Here is a 20,841-nt window from a genome sequence, read left to right as displayed (position 1 = left end):
GGGTTGGGGGGGGGCAAGGGGGAAGGGAGAAAAAGTCTGTGATATTTAGCTAACATAATAGAAAAATCAAATTCTAGAACTCCTAGTTTTGGCTGGGATAAGGAATATCACAAATAATGTTATTCTACTGAAGCATTTAGTGCTCAGCTAAAACCAGGAATCAACAGAAATCACTTACAGAGACTCTCTTCTAAGGTTGTCTTTTCAATACCACAGTTAAGGAGGTCTATATTAAGATTAAAGGCTTACGGTTCAACAGGAATTTCAATTAGTTAAGGACTACAGATCCAAACCCAATTTCAGGCAAGTTTTGGGAAATTTAAGATGCTCTGAACATTTCCAAGGGTTGATCATACAAACCATTATTCAGATGAGTACCTCCCAGAGAAGAACTGGTCTCAAGGTTATCACATCACTAAGATAATGGGAAATGTCAGTAACAAGCCTGGAGCAGAACTTGGTTCTGTTTATTTTTCTTACATTTATTTTGTTTAACATTACTTCTGATTTCCTCTAAAATGTAATCTTAATTGGTAAATCTGAATCTAGCTATATTACTCACTACGCAGGAATTTCAAAATATTTTCTCTGCACAATATATACAAAGCATTGCCTCCAAGTTTGAGACAATCTTATGTCAATAATGTAATTTTTTTCTATCAAATTAATTCTTAAAAGGCTACATCTACTATGACCTTACCAGCAGGGATTGTTCAAGTCACTCAGTTTCAAGTTCCATTTCAGTTCAATCTTTTTCTGCTGAAATGTACTTCACAGTTAACAGAATTGAAATCATTACTTAACTATGTTTACATATCTTGTTCAAGAAACAGTTGGGTCCATTTGCATATTTATGGAATATAATGGATGAGAATGTTTGTGCACAGTGAAGTCATATTTTATTTCTAATGCACTTAAAATATAAATCCAGGTCTTCTACATAAAAACCTAAAAACAAACCAGGTTTTGTCTGCACATACGAAATAGTTAAAGTGAGTGAAAGGAGAAGGATGGAAAGCCTAGAGGCATGAATAGCAGCATAAATAGGAAGATTTATAAAATGATTGGTGCAGAACCTCTACTTTGGCTAAAGACTACACAGAGCACCTAGGGAAGAAGGTGTAGGAATTCTAGAAAGAAACCTGAAGATATATCCGCATACTCTCAGTTCTGAGTCGCTTCTGTTTTGGTCTTGTACCCAGCCACAAGTTAGAGTTACTAGAATGTTTCTCTAAGCTTGAACTGGCTACCAGAAGACCAAAGGAATGGATATAAGAATTGGAGACTTATGGAATATAGGGAAACCCAGGTCATCTCTACTCTGGCTGGAATTCAGAGGGTAAAATAGGTGTTGTTCAATCCTTATTATACCACTGACTGATCTTTTACATTGAGGCACTCTTTCAACAGTCAACATGGCTGGCTTTAAGGCTACTTTGAGAGATACTGAATTATTTATTATTCTTTTCAATTTTCTTTGTACAGTTTCTATGCTCTTCAAATCTTTACCTTTTATGCATAGTTTTGGGAACCTAATTTGAATGAATCTATTTTCATTCTAGCCAATATTAGCAGTTCTAAAAATAATATATCAATACCCAATGATTTCCACATTAAAGTGGTCTACCTAAGTGCACTCAGAGCCTTTGAAATGCAAGATACTGACAGCATTAAATTTCTATCATACAATTCTGTAAGAAGAATTTTCCATCAGCACATAACAGTAATTATATCAAGTTACCCTCTGGCATTCAAGTATGACCATTGAATTTAGTTTAATTTTCATTCTAATTAAGATGCCAATATGAATTTGATCAAATCTTAAAAACAAATGCTTATAATGCAATTTCAAAGAATTTAACACATACATTTCATCGTTAACTAAACCAGCACATCACTCAATTCTTTTGCATTTATACAATTTTTTCAAAATTAATTTTAAAATTAATTTTATGAACAATCCAACAGCTTCATGCTTTGTAAAGAAACATCTTTTATTTGACCCATGTGAAGGAAAAATGGGTTACAATTTACAATGAAGGCACCATAGTGAAACATTTGTTACTCATAAGGGTGTGTCTATACAAGATGTTAACTGCACAGTCGCCTAATAATACTGCACAGTAGTGCATCACAGCACAAACACTACTAATAGGCTAATGCACAGTAACGTCACTAAAAAGGCATTTGGCGCTGCTACTGCTCAAAGTCCGGTTACTGTGCATTTATTTAGTATTTAATTATACAAATACTAAATTAAATGTGCAGTAACCACTGTGCATTAATGAACATGTAGACATGCCCAAAAGTGAACAATGGCAATTCTATCTAAAAAACCTCAAGCAGCAAAATATGGTTCCTGATTTTGTAAACTCCTGATGTGAGTACAATTTTTACAATGATGACTGTTCCCACTGATTGGAGCTATGCTAAGTTTTGGGCTGTTTGCTCAGAGGCATCTAGGCTTTCATTGGGATTATTCTGGGCATGGATACATGTTCATGTTACCAAGAGGCAGACAAAAGCAGGGATTTACAATGTTTCAACCATTCCACAGTAACCTCTCACATGCATACTATCCCATGCACAGTGCTAAGTAGGTGGTTGTCATGGGCCAGCTTTAATTTACAAAGTGTAAAAGTATGTGTTCAGTTACTGCTAAGCAGCTGATGCAGTGTAAATTGCTATCCTCTGCCTCCTGGTAATTTGTTTGCATGCTCATATACCCCAACAACTATCAGATCTACATCTAGTGATTTCTGAAAGACTGGGACTTGTGATCCCATACACATTTTCTCTTTCTTTCCATACATGTAAAGACATACAAAACACTGCTTTGCAAAAAGATTTGCATAGGATGTTACAACAAAAAAAGCAACGTTCAAAATGTAACGTAAAACTTACCAGTAGGACAAGTGCAGGTGAAATTTTTCCCATCATGTTTTTGTGTTATATCAGTGCAAGTACCATTGTTCTGGCAAGGCCCACTTTGACATGCATTAAATTCTTCGCAGAAAGCACCCAGGTATTGATCTTCACAGTCACAGAAAAAAGTTGCCTAAAATCAAACACAATACATGCATTACTATGAGGCTTCAAAACTTTTACTGTATATTTTGTTAAGTTGTCTTAGGTGGTTCTGGGTTAGCTAACCAAAAACAGAAAAACACAGTGAAACATTATCTTTTACAGTGTTAATCCTGGACCATTTCCACAGGCAAAACTCTACATTAATTTCCCCAAAGTAGAGAGGCTGTGATCAACCCCCACCCCCACAGTAAACTTGTGCCAAACTAACATGCAACATTATTTGCAGTAATTTTTCTTCTGTGCTATTTATTAATTAATATCCTAAGACACTCTATTAAATAAATAATGAGCAGTTCTACTGAAGAGAACATAATGGGAATTGTACATATGCATATGAAGGACAGGCTGAGGTTCCATATTCCAGTTCCAGCAACTCATAAAACCTAGGGAAAGTCTCTTAGTCAATTCTCCAAAATTACAAGATACATTCTGAAAGATTTATGCTTACAAAGATGTTTCTTATATATTGCAAATATTAATTGCTAAAAAAGACCAAGAACTATATAATTTTAAAAGACTTGATTCAGTAAGTATAATTAATAATTTTAGGTAGCACTGATAATTTTTGCTACTTAAAGCTTAATATTTTAATGAAAAATCAATGGAAAGCTAAGATTGGTAAAAGATGGAATAAGCTGTTAGTACCTCATAATAGATTGCTTAGCCTTTTTTATGAATTAGGCACTGCATGGCAAGATCATTCACTTGCTCATATACAAAAAGCCAGTACACTGCAACTAGAATTCAGCTGTTTCATACAGGGATGTAGGTTGTAGTCATGTTGGTCTAAGGACATAGGCAGACAAGATTCTTTGGGTGAATCTGATATCTCTTATTAGACCAACTTACATAGTTGGAACAATTTTTCTTAGCAAGCTTTTGGGTTTAAAAACTCTTCGTCAGGCTGAGAAAGCATCTGCAGTTGGTGCGTGCTCTTCCTGCATCCGGGAAATAAATATGAAAAAATAGGAAATAAAATACTGAGCCCAGGAAGAGCACGCACCAACTGCAGATGTTTCCTCAGCCTGACGAAGGGTTTTTAAACCCAAAAGCTTGCTAAGAAAAATTGTTCCAACTATTTAAGTTGGTCTAATAAGAGATATCAGATTCACCCAAAGAACCTTGGCTGTTGCATACATAAATAATTTGGTACAAACTATAATATTTGCTTAGAGATAGGCTCAGTATTTTATTTCCTATTTTTACTTGTAACTTAATTATATGAAGAGGCAGCTAGATCTTAAAACAGAAAAAATGTATTAAACATCAAGCAATGTAAAAGTCTACACTCAACATAAAACAACATTTTGATTTTTACAGATCTGATTTTGCGTACACATACAGGTTGCATAACACCGAAATTTAAATATGTTGGCTAGGGACAATCATTCAAAAAGCCCAAGCCTGAATTGATTCAATCTTTGAAGGGTAGGTCTAACCTGCAGAGCTTGAACCGATTTGCAAGTGGACAGACATTCACTTTAGATTCAGGAAATGCAAGCACATGTCTGCAGTGGCTCAGGCTGGAAGCCGGGGGGTGCTAGAGCAAACCCTCCCTTCCCTGCCACAGTGCAGAGCTGAGGGGAGCCATGGCCAGGCCCTGCAGAACACTATGCTTAGGGAAGGGTTTAAACCCCCACACTGGCCTTCACAGCCCCCAGCTGGGCAGTGTGCCTGGAGTGGAAGGGAGAAGCAGCCTTCACCAGGCTTTTCCCGGCTGACTGCTCAAGTTGCCAGACCTCAGCCCCCAGCCCCTAGCTAGCACTGAGGCAAAAGTGGGGTGAGGTCAGGGAGGACGGCTTGTGTGGAGTGCATGCATCTGTTGATGATACTGACTTTTTCAATCTCCCTCTCCCTGCTTCTTCATACTGTGCAGCAAACTGATGGTACTCACAGTCCCATGCAGTGCAAACCAAGTAATTTCTCACATCTTTTTCTGTCCCCTCCTGAACACTGACAGATTGCAGCCTTTGAAGCAAGCAAGCCAGCAGGCAGCTCTCATTAGTTCAAAACCTTCTTAAGCAGCTTTTTCCAAGGAAGGAATGGAGGGACATTACCAGTTGACCTGCTGATTAGTTTTAAAAAGCTCTAAACAGATACTGTCTTGTCTACCTTTGTTCCAGTGAAATTGGAGACACACACACAGACACCTCTCAGCATTAGCTGGCATGGGAGTGGTATGGCCAGATGCCTGCTGAGGTCTGTGCCACTGGGGTCCCTGCTGCAGGAGAGGGGGGATCCCTGCTTGAGCAGAGAATAAGGGGAGGGTGGGGCAGGGGGAAGCCAGGCAGATGCTGCAGTCTCTCGGCTGCAGTCCCCATCCACTTCTCAGCCAACTAGAGCTCCGGCTAGGGACAGGGTGGAGCCAGCCCTGTTCTCTGAAGCAGATGGCTCAGCCCATCCCAGTCAAGTCCAGGGCTGAAAAGCATGCTGGGATGCTGGGGGACTCTGATTTAACTTAAACCAGGAAGGGGCCTAGGACAGAATTTCCCTAAACCGGTTTGACTCAAATCAGTTAAGTCTGATACTACATTCAGCCAGGTTCACCTTAAGGTAGGTTTTGGCCATTTTGAAGGTGGTTCATGTTCTGTTACTAATTTATGTTCTGTTACAGGTTTAAACCAGTTTCTGACCATTTAAACTGGTTTCTGTGTAACTTCTGTCCCTAGCCATTATGTTTTACTGGAACTCCCAAAAGCCTATGCTAAGTTGGTGGTCTGAACATATTTTTATGCCTTGCAAATTTTGTACATCACCAAATCTGGATATCGTCAATATCAGTGATGGCACATGTTGTCCGTAGTTTGAAGGAAAGCAGAAAAAAATAATTAAACACACAACTGTTTTTACTATAATAGGACACAGTAATTTACTTTTTAAGTAAATCATATAAGCCTATATAGATATGTAGTAAATAGAAATTTATAAAGATATATTTTTTGGTGAAAAAAATTGCTATTAGTGAAGTTTTCAGAAATATTTCCCACAAACTCCCTGTAGCTTTTCAGAAAAAAATACATCAACTCCAAGCTCAGTTCTGTTCAAAACTCCTAAAGATGTCCATCAATTTTGCCAAAGCTGTTTTGCTGTCAGTACCACATACCATCTGAATCACATACAGTTCCATTATGCAAGCAAAGGATGGAAGCTTAGAGGAAGAGAGCACATAAATGTCACAAATTGCATTCTTTGGTTATTTTGACTCTTTCAGGCACCAGCTGACTTTTCTGCTTTTATTTCTATTTTGTGTTAGGGCTCTGGCCACAGGGAGGATGGGGGAGGAATGCGCTGGTGCACTTGTACCCCCACCCCCCTTTGATTTCTGCTCCAGGCAGTTAAAAAAACAACTGCCAACCAGCAGCATTTCAAGTCAAGCAGTTCTGAGGGAGTCAATTGACTTCATGGCTTATTGTAATCTACCTGATGCCTTCTAAACTCTTCATTCCACAGGTGTTAATGACCCTCTCCTTTTTCGTGGTCTTGACATTCCACCAATCTAGCTATCCTTTGTTTCTGCAATTCTCTTGTCTGTTAGCTGCTCCTGGTAATAAAGCTCCTACTTCACAGCCCTGCAGATTATTTTTAATTCATTATGACTAAATTCTATTTGTTTTTGCTTCAATCTTACACTGAATGATACAGACCTAGGCCCCTGGCTTACTGGTAAAGCTTCTAGTTTATTTTTAACTGGGGGAAAAATGTGTGTTGGTTCATCTGTGAGAATGCACCACACCAACTGCTCCTACACTTTTCAAAATTCTAGATCCACCTATGGCTCTGACAGAGGTTACATGTCATGCTTGTGACATGTGAATTTAGGGGGACAAAAAGTAAATGGCCACATATTGTCTCACTGTCCCCCTAAAAATGGCTGGTCAGGCACAAAATACTGAATTCAGGACAAAAAAGTTGCTGTTTCAAACAACAACTTCTTTCTGGTAGGAAGGTTGTCTGCAATTAATTTAACATGCATACAGGTCTGAACATCCCTCAATATCCCACAGGACTCTTCTCTACCTCTTCCCTATCCAAGATGAGGGAGAGACGGAGAGCAGCTGGCTCTCTGATAACTTACCTAGCTGGTGAGGTATTAGGGAATCCTGCAAGAACTGTGGCCTAGGCAGCCACTTCCCTCTGGCCGATGGGCGGCAACAGAATGGTCTATAATGGAAGCAGGTGTTGATCAAGAAGTGCAAACCCCATGTCAGCCCATGCTGTCACTGGGGGCTTACAGGCAGTCCTGGGCCCCCTTGCCCATTACCATACTACTGGGCAGCAAGGGTAATGGGATTGCCTGCAAGCCAAGAACCCTAAAGAGCTGCTGATCCTGAAGCAGCCTCCTACAGCCAGTAACATTAACCCATAACAGTGCTATTGCTTAAGCTGTTTCCACTGCTCTAATAAGGAATAATCGGTAGGGCTGTGTGAAGCACTGAGTGGTGATTCAATTTGGAGGAGATAAGGCCTCATTCGGTGGCCGAATCTCCAAACTCAAATTGAATCCAGGACCAATTAAAAGGTCTGAATTGATTCAAATCTCTCCAAATCTTTGATGATTTAGACAGTCCCCAGTGGCTGCAGCAGGCAGCTGCAGCTGGACTCGGACCTGGTAAGTAGGGGCAGGGAAGGGAGGGGACCATGGGGGACCAGTGCCAGGTCCCATCCCCTGCCTGCTCTCCAAGGCCCCCTCAACCCCCGCCTGCTCCCCCAGCCCCTCCAAGGCTGCCCTGGCCACCACACCTCCTGGTGCTTTAAAAAAAAGCCCCACTCACTGGGTGCTGCCAGGCAGGAAGGCAATCCCTACTGCCCCCCACTGCCCCATACTGCATGGGGGCTCTGCTACAAGCCCCCTGACCCCCCTTTGCTCATCCAGCACCCCCATGGCTGCCCTCCCACCTGAGCTCCAGCCCTTTAAAAGAAAAAGGAAATAAAAAGAAAAGAAAAACCCCGGGACTCACCACTCCTCCAGTGGCCTTGGGGCTTCTGGGGGCTCATGTAGAGCCCCCCACATGGCATGGGGCAGCAAGGATCACCCCCCGCCTGCAGAAATGGCGAGTCCAGAGGTTTTTCTCATTTTTTTTTTCCTAAAGAGCCAGAGCACGGGCAGGTGGAGCAGCCATGGAGGGACTGGCACAGCATGGAGGGGGTCAGGGGACTCATGCAGAGCCCCCCACGCAGAATGGGGCAGTGGGGGGGGGCAGCGGGGATTACCCCCCACCTGGCAGCACCTGGTGAGTCGGGGCTTTTTTTTCCCCAAGTGCCAGGAGTTGGAGTGGGCGGGGCAGCCATTGCCAGGCTGGGAGAGCGGGTGGGGGGATGGGCCTGCCTGAATCAGAGCAAGAGCTGAATTTCCAAATCAGATTCAGTTGAATAAATTTGGGACAGTGATTCGAATCACCAAATTGAATCACTGTCCCCCAAATCGGCTGAATCCAAAGCAAATATTAGCCGCTTCGCACAGGCCTACTAATCAGGTTGCGGAGACTGAATGATAACCCTTGTCCCTGCTAGCAGCCTGCAGTCAGCCCCAACAGTTATTCTAGTTATTCTCTAATTCAATACTGCCATGTTTTAAAATATATATTCAGTGACTTCCAAAAATCTTTAAAAAAGCATTAGTACTGGAAATGCAGGTAAAGGTATTGAATGATTCACAGAGACAGGAGTAGATGCAAGAAATTGGCTTGTGGTTTTAGGATGCATGCAAGGGTGAACTGTTATTCTAAGAGTTCTCTTTTCCTCCATTGCATTGTTTTGTTTCACTTCCCTTCTACTTTTTCAGAAAATCTGGTTAACTGAATTAAAAGACTTCATGTAATACCAAGGCAACTAAAATTAAGAATTAGGAAGGCTGTTTATAAGGTTCCACAGCAAAAGGAATTTGGTTAGGTTGTATGGAATGCTGCATCTTCACTTCCTGCTTCTTTGCATTTGTTTTTATTTTTTCTTTCATGGGGTTGTATCCTGGGGCTAAGTGCCACAGGGCAGCCCGGTGATGCTAGTCAAAGCAACTGGAATACAGCTGCAACATTTCCTTAAGTACAATGTTTTTCTATGTTGTTGTAGGATGATATCCAGAGAATGCATGACTAGGGAGCTAGGTGCCTAAAAATTAAAACTAAATATATTTCAGAAAATAAACACTCATTTTATATGCAGTCCCAGAGATGTCTGTATATGTTGGGTTTTAGGCCAAAAGGCACCAGAAGAAAATGATATAATGTAATCTCCTGTACATCATAGGTTCTTAGGCTGGTTGCAGACATTTAAAAAAAAAGCCACAAAAAATTGCACTTTACTTTAAATTTGGCACATTCCCATACCAAGCCCCATGTGTGTCCAGAAGAGGCAGCACCTTAGGTTGACCCAGCTTGCCTGGTGTCTGTATAGATCAGGTGCTTTAGTGAAGCTTTTATGGTTCTTTTATCTCCAAAAAGCCCTGCTGAAATGCCCGATCTATACAGACGCTGCAGAACTGGGTCAAAGTAACACACCGCTTCTTCAGGTAAAACATGTTTTTGGGGGGTTGTTTTAAACATCTGCAAGTAGCCTTAATTTTCACTCATTTCCTTTTCTAGTGGGCCAAATACATTCTCTGTATGTAAGCACGTTTAACAGAAACATGGAATTTCATTCCTTCCAAACCTGGATTTGCATGCACAGATAAACGTAAAAATAGTCCAATATGCAGCTTCCTGTACATTAGGCAGATAGGGCATTTTGAATTTATGTTTTTCCAAAATAGGACTTAAGAATGATGCACCTGATTCTTCCACAGATGCTCATGTGCAACTGCTGGCTCTTCTGGGGTTACATCATCCATATATCAGTTTAACAGATCAGAGAAAAGGATGCAAGTTACATTCATATTTACTCTGACCTGGGAAATCTCAAATGGCTTTCAACTCATATTTGTAAAGACCAGTCCCGGCATTTCCTTTCATGTCAGTACCCTTATTCAGAATGCTATTCATTACCCATGTTCTTTATAGTAGGGTATAAATTGACCAATAATGTCTCTAGATTTTGTTGTTGTAAGCAACTCATTGACACAAGTGGCACCGGTGTGATTCAGGTAGAGGTCATTTACCCATGTCAGAAAAGTCACCTGACTACTAATAAAAAGGTAATAGTAGGGTAAAAAAGAAGGATAAAGATGCCACCCCAAAGGCAACTCATTGCTACAAGCAGCAACAGCATGTTTCATATAGAGGTTGTCTGCCTGTGTCAGAAAAGTCATGTTGTCAAGCTGGCAAGTAGTGCCTGTAGCTGCCATATTGGAATCCAAGATGGATGCTGTGAATTCACATTTTGGTCTATATTTCAGCCCCCAATAGGGTTAGAAAATTAAGTCTAATGACAAAACCAACATTGTATGAACTGAGAAGATGAATCATAACATCTCCATCATGATACCCATATTGGATTCCAGGATGGCTGAGACTTTAGCATGTATGTATCAAACCAGTACAACTAAAAATTACTCTAATAAGAAAAACTCACAAATACTCACTTAAACAGTACTCTAAAACTAGAACCTCACTAAAACCTTCATACATTCAAGATATACTTGACCCCATCTCATGTAATTGGGATGATCATGCAAGGCTATCAGCAGAAGCATTTCTTCAAAGGCACGTAAATATTCATGCCCTTCACACCCAGCCCTGATGACGTACAAGGGAGTATTGACTACTTTCAAATAGTTCATCCAGTACTTGAATGTACCTTGGTAAGTGTGTTCTTCCACAAATTCTTGAAGTACAGTGACAATCATTGGCAGATGCACTAATAGTTCATTCACTGCATTCCATCCCACTTCACAGTCATCATTTCAGAATTCAAAAGCTACACTACTGGAAAGTTGGTCAGTGACATCATAATCTAATCCTTTGCTTGAACTAGATGATTGCACAATTAATTAATTTATCAAAATATGCCATATTGCTTTGAATGTTATCTTGTGTGCTCTGAAAGCATGGTTGTACAATTTTCTTTTCATTATATTGGTGGTAATGTTTTCTGTAAATAATCTGCTTTCTGTCCAGTGATCTTCAAGTCTTAAAGTGATGAAGTACTGACCATTTGCTATTATGTTAACCATGATTATATGGAACCCTCCCAGTTAAATGATTACTCCTTCAGTCTCTTCTGGCTGATCCCATATAAGTTCACTCACTTGCAATACAATGCCAGATCAAATGTTATGACTGCGTGCTGCTCTCCTAGGCATTCTGCTTTTGTTCTACATTGCATGATGACAGTCCGAATGGGTGCTGTACTCAGATGCTGGTCCAGGTAGTATTGGACAAAATCCAATAACTGAAGGTGGTACAGTATCATCAAACAGAAACTGGCTAATGCTGTCCACCCTGGTATGGCAAGTTCTTCTGGTTGTCAGCTGATATTCTACCCAGTATCTATGGTAGGTCTGATAACATCTGTTGAACATCTGTATTGTTGAGCTTTTCAGGAGTGTTACTACCTGTATTATGAATGGGTGGTTTCAATGACTTGTGCCATAGGTCAGGGTCCCCAGGGTTGGTGGTGGCACCCCTGGCAGCTCTGTGACTGCACTAGCTGCACCCCAAGGGTGCCCTTTTGTTTCACCTGCCACATCTTGATGGTAAAATAATGAATTCAGAGGCTACCCATGGGCCTTCGCGTGGCCCATCTGCCGAAACCCATAAGAACTGACTGGTCCTTGGGCCCTTCACCAGATCTCACTAACACTGTGCCACACAGGGCACCTTGAGCCTTATGAGCTAAATGTGCGGCTCCAAACTCCCTGATACCACGCCCCATGCCACGTGGGTGTTACATGAAAGTTGTCCACTCTGTTGCTCTGTTGGGGTATTGGCCTACTTGGCCTCCACCCCTTTAATCTGGCTAGGTCTTCTAGCCTAGGCCCATGGTGTTGGACCTAGCTTGGAGGCACTTGGTCTCTTCCTCTCACCAATCCCACAGCCCCTGTCTGCTGGGCACCCACCCCCAATCTGGCTGCACCTCTCTGGCACCAGGCCCCTGGCCCCCATGTAGTTGCATCCCTCTGGTGCCAGGCATACGGCCCCTTGAGTAGTTGTTCCCCTCCAGCATTGGGCCCCCTGGCACTCAACTGCTGTGCCCGTTAGGCACTGGGCCCTGGCCCTGTGTAGCTGTGCCCCTCTGCCACTGGGCCCTCTATCTCTAATATTCTGTGCCCCACAAGCACTGGGCCTTCTGGCCCTAATCTGCTGTACCCCTCTGGTACCAGGCTCTCCAGTCCCTTGTGTGCTTGGTGCTTTGCACACACTCCAACTGCTACAGGCTCTAGAACTATGTGACCCCCAAGCCAGCTGCTGGTCCCCTCTGGGCCTACGTACCTCCCCTTACAGCTTCATCCCAAATCACTGGGAAAACAACAACACAAACGTAAGTCCTTGGGTTATAGTATAACAATAACAATAGAGAAGTTTCTCTGCCCCTTTAAGAGAGCAAACTTCCCCCACTAGGACAATGTTCCTCCTAGCCCTCGGTACCTTGTGGGCTTCTGGTGCCTTACTGCTCATGTAGGCTGCAAAGAAGGCAACCACACATCTCCAGGTAGTTCCCTCAGGCAAGAACTCCTTCTCCTAGCAGTTCCCAGAGAACAAACCCCTGCCTAGCCTTCTGGACTCCCTGGCTGGGCTGCTACTGCCCTTAAAGACAGCAAGCACATCTTAATGCCCTGCAACAACCTATTATGGGTCACCATCTTGGAATGATTTTGTTAAATGAAGGTGGTACATCTTTCAAGATTGTTTTCCTTTCTATTGCATCTGTGCTTTCTTCAATCCCAACAGGTTTTGATGTTCCTCTTTGAAATGCTACAATTTGTGTTGCATGAAATGTTTGTTTTCTATCCAATGTCTCCTCCAAGGTGTCAGTGTTGTCTGATGATAACTGAACAAAATGACTGGGAATAAGATTCCTTGGGGTAACAACTCAATTTTTTCAAAATTCCTTTAAGTTTTTCTCAGCAATGGTGGTCTTGATGCGACAAACTGTGTCACACGGTATGCTGCATTCAGCAGCATGGAGACTTTGTACCAACTTCTCAGATCTTGCATGGGTATTAGCAAGCCTAACCCAACATTTTTTGGTGTTAACTTTTTGCCCCTTGATTGCAGGTAAACCAAATCCTGACATATATTCAGTATATCTCTGTCTAGACTCTTATCTTGCACATGACTTTCAACATCTGAGTCATCATTGTCATCTTACAAAATCAAATGGATTAATGCATAAAGGCTATTCAGAAACACATTTTTGGGCTAGCTCTTCATTCAAAGTGCTGTATCCCATCATGCCGGCTGTAACTTTCAAATGTGCTTTGATCTTGACAACAGCATAATACAAGTTCCATGTGTCCAAGAACTCTTCTCTGAACTGCAGGCCAATGGCTTCCTCAAGATTTATATGCAAAATTACAATTGTTTGTATGGCTTTACCAGCTGTCACAGTTTGGAAGACAAGGAGTGGAAGATCTGCATTTCTTTGGGGCTGAAACTGAATGGCTGTCTTATAGTAAGTCTGAAGCTCTTGCTTCATTTGCCTCAGTGTGGTCAGAGGATGTTAACCACCTTCATCTTCTACTAAATTGCAGTATCTTTCAAGTATATCTTTTAGATTATGCACACTTTTCCATGCAAAACTGGCATCTAGTTCATCAGTCACTTGATGTCTTGCTCTTATTTCAGGAGAAAGAAGAATATCTTGCAGTCTCTTTATGTAAATTAGAATGAGAGACTTGTTGCTTCTGTTGTTCCTCCCACCTGCATTCAGGATGGTAACATACCTCAGCAGCTATTAGAGCTGACACCAATTCAGCAATGCAGTTGTTCATTCTTCTCTGCCAGCTTCTGTATTGCATTTGCTGATTCAGACAACAACCCTTGACTCAGTCTCTTCATATTAGAATGTTTCTAGCAGAATATGCACATACTCCAGTGAACTGCTGGAGTAGATGATCTGCTTGATGTCCTAATGTGTTTTCACTTGATGTTGTTGGTAGGGTTTCACTTTCATCTTCTACCTTGTGTGACTTTCTTAACAGTCTCTCAATATGTTTTGTGTGTGTAAAAGAACTGTAGCAAGAACAGTGCCAATTGAGGCTTTTGAAATGTTACAGCACAGGATCAACAAAATGTGACAGTCTATCAAGAATACTGCCATAACAAGTGTTGAATTCAGCAACTGTCCTACACTGAAAAAATGCCTCATTTATTTGTGCAATTCCAGCAGGTGTACTTTGGCTAATTTTTGACTGTGAACCTACTTTGAGGTAGCTGATGCATCTTGTAGATTCCGAGTCATAACTCCAGCACTTAGCTGGACTCAGTGATGCCATCAGCTCCATTGTAATGTTTGCTTAAGGGTAATAAGGGCAAGTCTCTTTGGGTATCTAATAATGAATAAAACTGTAAAGTCACAGCAGCCATCTTAGAATCTATGGTAGAAATGTTATAAAATGTTCTTGGTTCAAAGAACACTAGTTTTGTCATCAGAATTAATTTTCTAACCCTACTGGGGGCTGAAATATTGACCAAAATGTGAATTCATAGCAGTTATCTTAGATTCAAATATGGCAGCTACAGGCACTACGTGCCAAATTGGCAACATGACTTTTCTGACACAGGTAGACAACCTCTACCTGAAACATGCTGTTGCCGCTTGTACAAATGAGTTGCCTACGAGGTGACATCTTTATCCTTCTTTTTTACCCTACTATTACCTTTTTATTAGTAGTCAAATGATGATTTACACAATCAAGTTTTTGATACTTTTGAAGATTTATACAATAGATATTTGTTTTCTTAAAAACTGCAGTCTTTTCCTGCTGTTTTACAAATCTCCTTAGTAACCTATAGTTGCCTTCTAATCCTATAAAATGTTTGCATAAACCAAGAGGCAAAATATGTGTTTTTGTATACAAAGGCTCTTTAGGTGCTAATGATGTACATTTACCTTGGAGACACTGCTTCAGAGAACAATTTTATTTAGGAAATCTAACTTTGTCTCAATTTTTTTTCCATAAACAATGCTATCTCACTAATATAGTTGATTCACGTATTCATTTCTAGCAAGTCTGTCACTATGGTATCCAGGCTGCATTACTAGGAACAGCGAGTAATCTGAGAGAAGAGTCCATCACCATCCACTTTATAAACAACTCTTTTTGTATTTGAAGACTATTATCAAATCACCCTTAAGTTTTTTCTCCTCCAGAATTAATAAATATTTTCTGGAATAAATAATATCCATTTTCTGGACTTTAATCATATTTGGTACTCCGCTGGATTCTTTCTAATTTGTCTGTGTCTTTTTTGAAGTGCAATGCCTAAAACTGGACACACTACTTCAGGTGAAGGCTCACTAGTGCTAAATAGAGTGGAAGAGCCACTTTCCATTACTTATATGTGATATGTCTGTTGATATATCCCAGTCTGCTATAGGCTTTACAACAATAGCACAGTTTTGACTTGTATTGAATCTGTTCAGTTCTGTTAAAATCCCTTACCCTTCTTGGTCTTTTTCTACAGTATTACAGCCTAGACTCTTATTCCCCAGACTGTACTTGTTCATGCAACTGTTCCATCCTAAATGAGGGACTTGGCACTAGGGCTGTGCAAAACAGCACTGTTTTGTTACGACTTCTGTTTCACCATTTCAAAGGGAAAGTGTTTTGTTTCATCATTTCATTTCATTTCAAAGCAGTGTTCCATATTGTTTAGTCAAAACGTTGGCTGTTTCAACGCATTTCGCCGTTTCACCCATAGGCTACAATGGGGAATCATGAAAATGCCCATAACTTTGTCATAACTTGCTTGATTTGGATGAAAATTGCAGGAATAGTAGCCCCTTCAAAGGGCATGAAGCCTGCCATGTTTTAAAGAGATAGGTGCAGGGGTTTCTGGGAAACTGCATCTCAAACTGCTAAAAGCAAAACTCATGTCACTTGCTGGTAGCAGCAGCTTCCTGTCATCCCACATGCAGATCTGGGAGCCCACACCCATGGGAGGGTTGTGGAGCCCTGCTGGACTCCTCCCACACAGGATGACAGGAGGCTGCTGCTGCCACCTGGGACTGGCACTGGGTACAGCCCATGCCCAGTGCCAGGAAGACTGCTGCTGCCACTGGTCCCAGGCAGCAGCGGCAGCCTCTTGTCATCCCACACAGATGTGGGGGCCTGCACCTCCAGGAGGAGTCTGGCAGTGCTGGGAGGGCAGGTTGAGCTCTATGGGGCTAGCAGAGCCATTCAGAGCACAGCCCTGGCTCTCCCCACCTCCCGCCACCAGGCCGCGCTCTGAGCAGCTCCGCCAGCCCCACAGAGCTAAGCCCGGTGGCAGGAGAACAAAGGGCAGAGCCTTTCAGAGCATAGCCATGGCAAACACAGCCTGGCGGCAGAGCCACTTGGAGCACAGCCCTGGCTCTGAGCACAGCCCCACGGAGCTAAGTCTGGTGGCAGGATGCAGTGGAGAGCCAGTAGCAGAGCTGCTCAGAGCACAGCCCTGGCTCCAAGTGCAGCCCTGGCCAGTGGATCTCCCCTGCCTCCCACCACCAGGCTCAGCTCCGTGGGTCTGGCAGAGCCATTCAGAGTGCAACCTGGTGGCAGAAGGCAGCAGGAGAGCTAGTGACAGAGCTGCTTTGAGTGCTAAGAGTGTAGGCTGAGCTCTGTGGGGCTGGCAGAGCCACTCAGAGTGCAGCCCTGGCTCTCCTCCACCTCCCACCACTGGGCTGCACCCCAAGCTGCTCTGCCAACCCCATGGAGCTCAACCCAGTGGCAGGAAGTGAGGCAGAGCCAGGGCTGCATTCCGAGTGGCTCCGCCAACCCCATGGAGCTGAACCTGGTGACAGGAGGTGGGAGAGAGCCACTGGCCAGGGCTGTGCTCCGAGTGGCTCCACCACTGGCTCTCCACTGCTTCCTGCCACCAGGCTCAGCTCTGTGAGGCTGCAAAGCCTCCAGCCACCAGGCTCTGCTTACCAGGGCTGCACTCCAAGGTGCTCCGCCAGCTCCATGGACCTCAGCCTGGTGGCCGGAGGGCCAGTAGTGGAGCTGCTCCAAGCACAGCCCTGGCCAGTGGCTCTCTGCCACCAGGCTCAGCTCCATGGGGCTGGTGGAGCCACTTGGAGTGCAGCCCTGGCTCTGAGTGCAGCCCTAGGGAGCACAGCTCAGTGGCTGGAGGCTCTGCCAGCCCCTTGGACCTGAGCCTGGTGGCAGGAGGTGGCAGAGAACCACTAACCAGGGCTACGCTCAAAGTGGCTCCACCACTGGCTGTCCCACCACCTCCTGCCACCAGGCTGAGCTCTGTGGGGCTGGCAGAGCCACTCAGAGCACAGCCCTGGCTCTCCCCTGCCTCCCACTTGAAATGTTTCATTTTGAAGCCTTTTGCTTGGTTTCAATTTTTGCTTTTTTGAGCTCGAAATGCATTAAAATAGCTTTGAAATGAAACACCCCTCGAAATTTCACACAGCCCTACTTGGCACTTGTCCTTATTGAATTGAATCTGATTAACTTCAGACCATTTCTCCAATTTATCAAGGTCATTTAAAATCCTAATCCTACCATCAAAGGATCAGCACCTGCAATCAGTAGCAAATCTATCATGCGGACATTCGATCCTTTCTTCCAAATCATTAATGAAGATATTGAACACACAACCAATAGACCCTTGGGAAACTACTCAATAACTAGTCCCAGTTAGACAATCAGCAATTGATGACTATTCTTTGAGCCTAATGATCCAACCACTTGTAAACACACCTAAAAATATTTTAATTTAGATGGGGGTGTCAAACTCATCAGACCTGTGGGCCAAATGAGAGACCCAGGGCCACTCCAGAAACCCCAGACCTCCTCCCCCCCACCGCCACCCATGTCAGATCCAGCACCCACAGCACCTGCTCTGGCCATGCTAGAACCTGCACTACATGCAGAGTGGTGGGGTGGGGCACCACATGTGATGTATATCCCAGAGCCTATGCAAAACTACAGAGGCCCCAAAAATCTGTTTCTGAGTGACCATGGAATGAACATTTACAGGCATGACACCTAGCAAAGGAAAAAAAAAAGCAATTAACACATCCAATAGAACAAAATCAGATCAAACAGAGCTCAAGACCTTAAATGATACAATCCAAACATACTATATTGTAGCTGTAGCTTATAGTAATGATTAGCTTAGGAATCAAATATATGATATAGTTTTATAATAGATATTTTTGTTAAGGTTCTTAGATAAGTTGTAAAAACAAAGCAGCGTTGTCACTGATGACCATAAACTAAGGTGAAAAAAAGGGACAGTGTTGCACAACATTCCACAATGATGAAGAGAAGGAGATGAGGGATCTTCCCCTCCAGCTGTGTAACTTCCACAGAAACATAAATCCCAACTAACTGACATTTTCCAGGTCCACAAGAATACTGCTTCATTTCAATTCCAAAGGTTTCAGTGAAATGAAGAAATGTGAATAAAACCAATCACAGAACCATTATTAGAATAAGCCATCTATAAATATAGTGATCAGACTGAAGGAAAAGCTGGCAGGGGAATGCCACAAACTCAAGAAGACCTGCTGCCAATCTCCAACACCTCTTTCCCTACTGCTAAGAATTGGTATTATGCTGTATTATTTTGTGGGGTTAGCTAGATGGGCACTGAAGTAAGTGTTTGTTCTTACACTTTTGGGGTATAACAAAATGTCAGGTTGTAGACTTGTCTCTTGCCTTTTTTTGACTCAGTGGTTATAATTAAGAGAATTGTAACTGTACCTTTATGTGTGTAAAGGGAAATCATTAAGGAAATTGTAGTTTCATTTTAATTCCTGTTGTCTAAGCTTGCAAAACAGGTCATGACCATAGATGGGCTGTAGTCTTGTCTCTCCAAAGGCCAAACAATAATAGTTTTTGGTAATACTTGCTTTTAAAGGAGGTTATTATTTTTGCCCTTTTCCAGCCCTCCACCTACATGAGAACTCAAAGATAATAGTCAATGGCTCTGCAATTATTTTGACCTATTTCTTGAATACTTTAGGGTGCATCTCATCAGGTATTACTGCTTTTTAAACATCCAGCTAATCTGAGTAAATTCTAACTTGTTCTTTCCCTACTCTAAGCCAAGTACCTACTACTCCTGCCTCTAGTACAGATTTTGCCTATCTTCTCCTAAGGACCTTTTTGTGAAGACTGAAATAAAAAAGGCATCAACTGTGAAAGAAACTGAAACGTTATCCATTATTGGTCTCCACTTTTAATCCAGTAAGAGGCATGTACTTCCCTTGGTCTTCCTCTTAACTTCCAACTTATGTATAAAATGAGTTTGAGACATTTATAGATTTTGCTTCCTGTATCTTAATTTGGCTCGACATTCTGAAACTACACACTGTTACATTCTCAAGTTTACATTTTTCTGTAAGACATTTTTTCAGCTTTCAAGTTTGTGAAGAACTTTCATGGTTTAGCCAAGCAGTAGGGCTGTGCAAAGCTTCAGGTGCTGATTCAATTCGGAGGAGATTCAAACCAATTCATTGGCTGAATCTCCGAATCAAATCAGGAGACCAATTAAAAGATCCTGTCCTGGGGGAATAAAAATGGAAGCACTAGAATGACCTCCTATGGTGGGACCCAAGGCAGGGGTGACATGCCTGAGGAAAGGGGGAAAGAGTCCTGAAAAGAAGAAATACTTACCTCCCGCAGGGAAGAGCGAGCCGTGCCAAAGAGGGCCATCAGCATGGTTTATCAGCCGCTTTTATTGCCGGCTGGCGGCGGCACCAGCAGATGACATCATAAAAAAACACTGCCTGGCAGATTTAAAAGCCAGCAATGGGGAAATGGTGGCAGAAGCGGCAGGGACGCTGAAGGGCGAGGGTGCTCCCCAGCCAACGTCCCAGGGAGGCTGACAGCCCCAGCAGGGGTGAGACGGAGATGCCTTGAGAGGGACTCTCCCCGCGCTGATGGGGCCCACCACCTTGATCAGCAGGACAGCCAAGGAAGAGAGATGACATCAGGGGACCAGAGAAGGTCTAAGATGGTGGACCCATGAGTGGGGTGGGCAGAAGCCTACACGCAGACCCTTTCATTATCTTTTTTTTTTTCTTCTTTTTTTTGACCTTTCCTATCTTGGAGGGTGCACAGAGGGTGACCCAGGAAGCCATGGGTCCAGAGCCATGAAGAAAAATTGAGGCCAGATTGGGCAAGAGCCTCAGAGGAGGGGTGAGTGCGAAGGCAGAGATAATCATATGCCCAGTGATCGTCAGGATTAGGCGAACCAAGGAGCAGGCCAAAGACCCACCATCCAGCAGCCTGGAAGGCTGGTGCTTGGTTGGGGTGTAGGGAAGGTGGAGCCTCAAGAACACCTCCGACGGGTGATACCAGGAGTAGTAAGAAACCCCAGGAGGGACCCCACTCCGGAAACATAGAAAATCAAACCGTGGCAGGTGACTGTCAGGGCTCCCGTCAGGGTGGAGCGCAATCCAATGCATAAGTTCCAGGGACACACCCCTCAGATGGGGTTGAGGGAATGCTCAAAAGCTGCCCACGATCATCTATACAAAGTCCAAGGGGGCAGGTCTGAATTGATTCAAAGTTCTCTGAATCAATTTGGAAAAGATTTGGAGAGCTTTGGTAATTTGGGCAGTCCCTGCTGGCTGCAGCATGGAGCTGGACCCAGACTCCATGCAGTTAAGTAGGGGGTGGGGGAGGGGGACTGGAGGAGGGAGGGAGGGGACCATGGA

At 43.1% G+C, this 20,841-nt stretch overlaps 1 protein-coding gene across 1 annotated transcript in view; it reads right to left on the bottom strand.

The window, feature by feature from the left end:
- Window positions 1-20,841, bottom strand: part of DNER (delta/notch like EGF repeat containing) — a 397,048-nt gene that overhangs the window by 134,773 nt on the left and 241,434 nt on the right. Inside the window, exon 7 of the mRNA XM_019503073.1 lies at window positions 2,905-3,058. Coding sequence (XP_019358618.1) covers window positions 2,905-3,058 — 154 coding nt within the window. The remainder of the gene's footprint in view (window positions 1-2,904; window positions 3,059-20,841) is intronic.

Source organism: Gavialis gangeticus, unplaced genomic scaffold, assembly GCF_001723915.1.
Source record: "Gavialis gangeticus isolate Ggan-Ray unplaced genomic scaffold, GavGan_comp1, whole genome shotgun sequence".
Classification (NCBI taxonomy): Eukaryota; Metazoa; Chordata; order Crocodylia; family Gavialidae; genus Gavialis; species Gavialis gangeticus.
The sequence above is the reverse complement of the archived record's forward strand: the minus strand, read 5'-3'. Positions and strand labels throughout refer to the sequence as shown.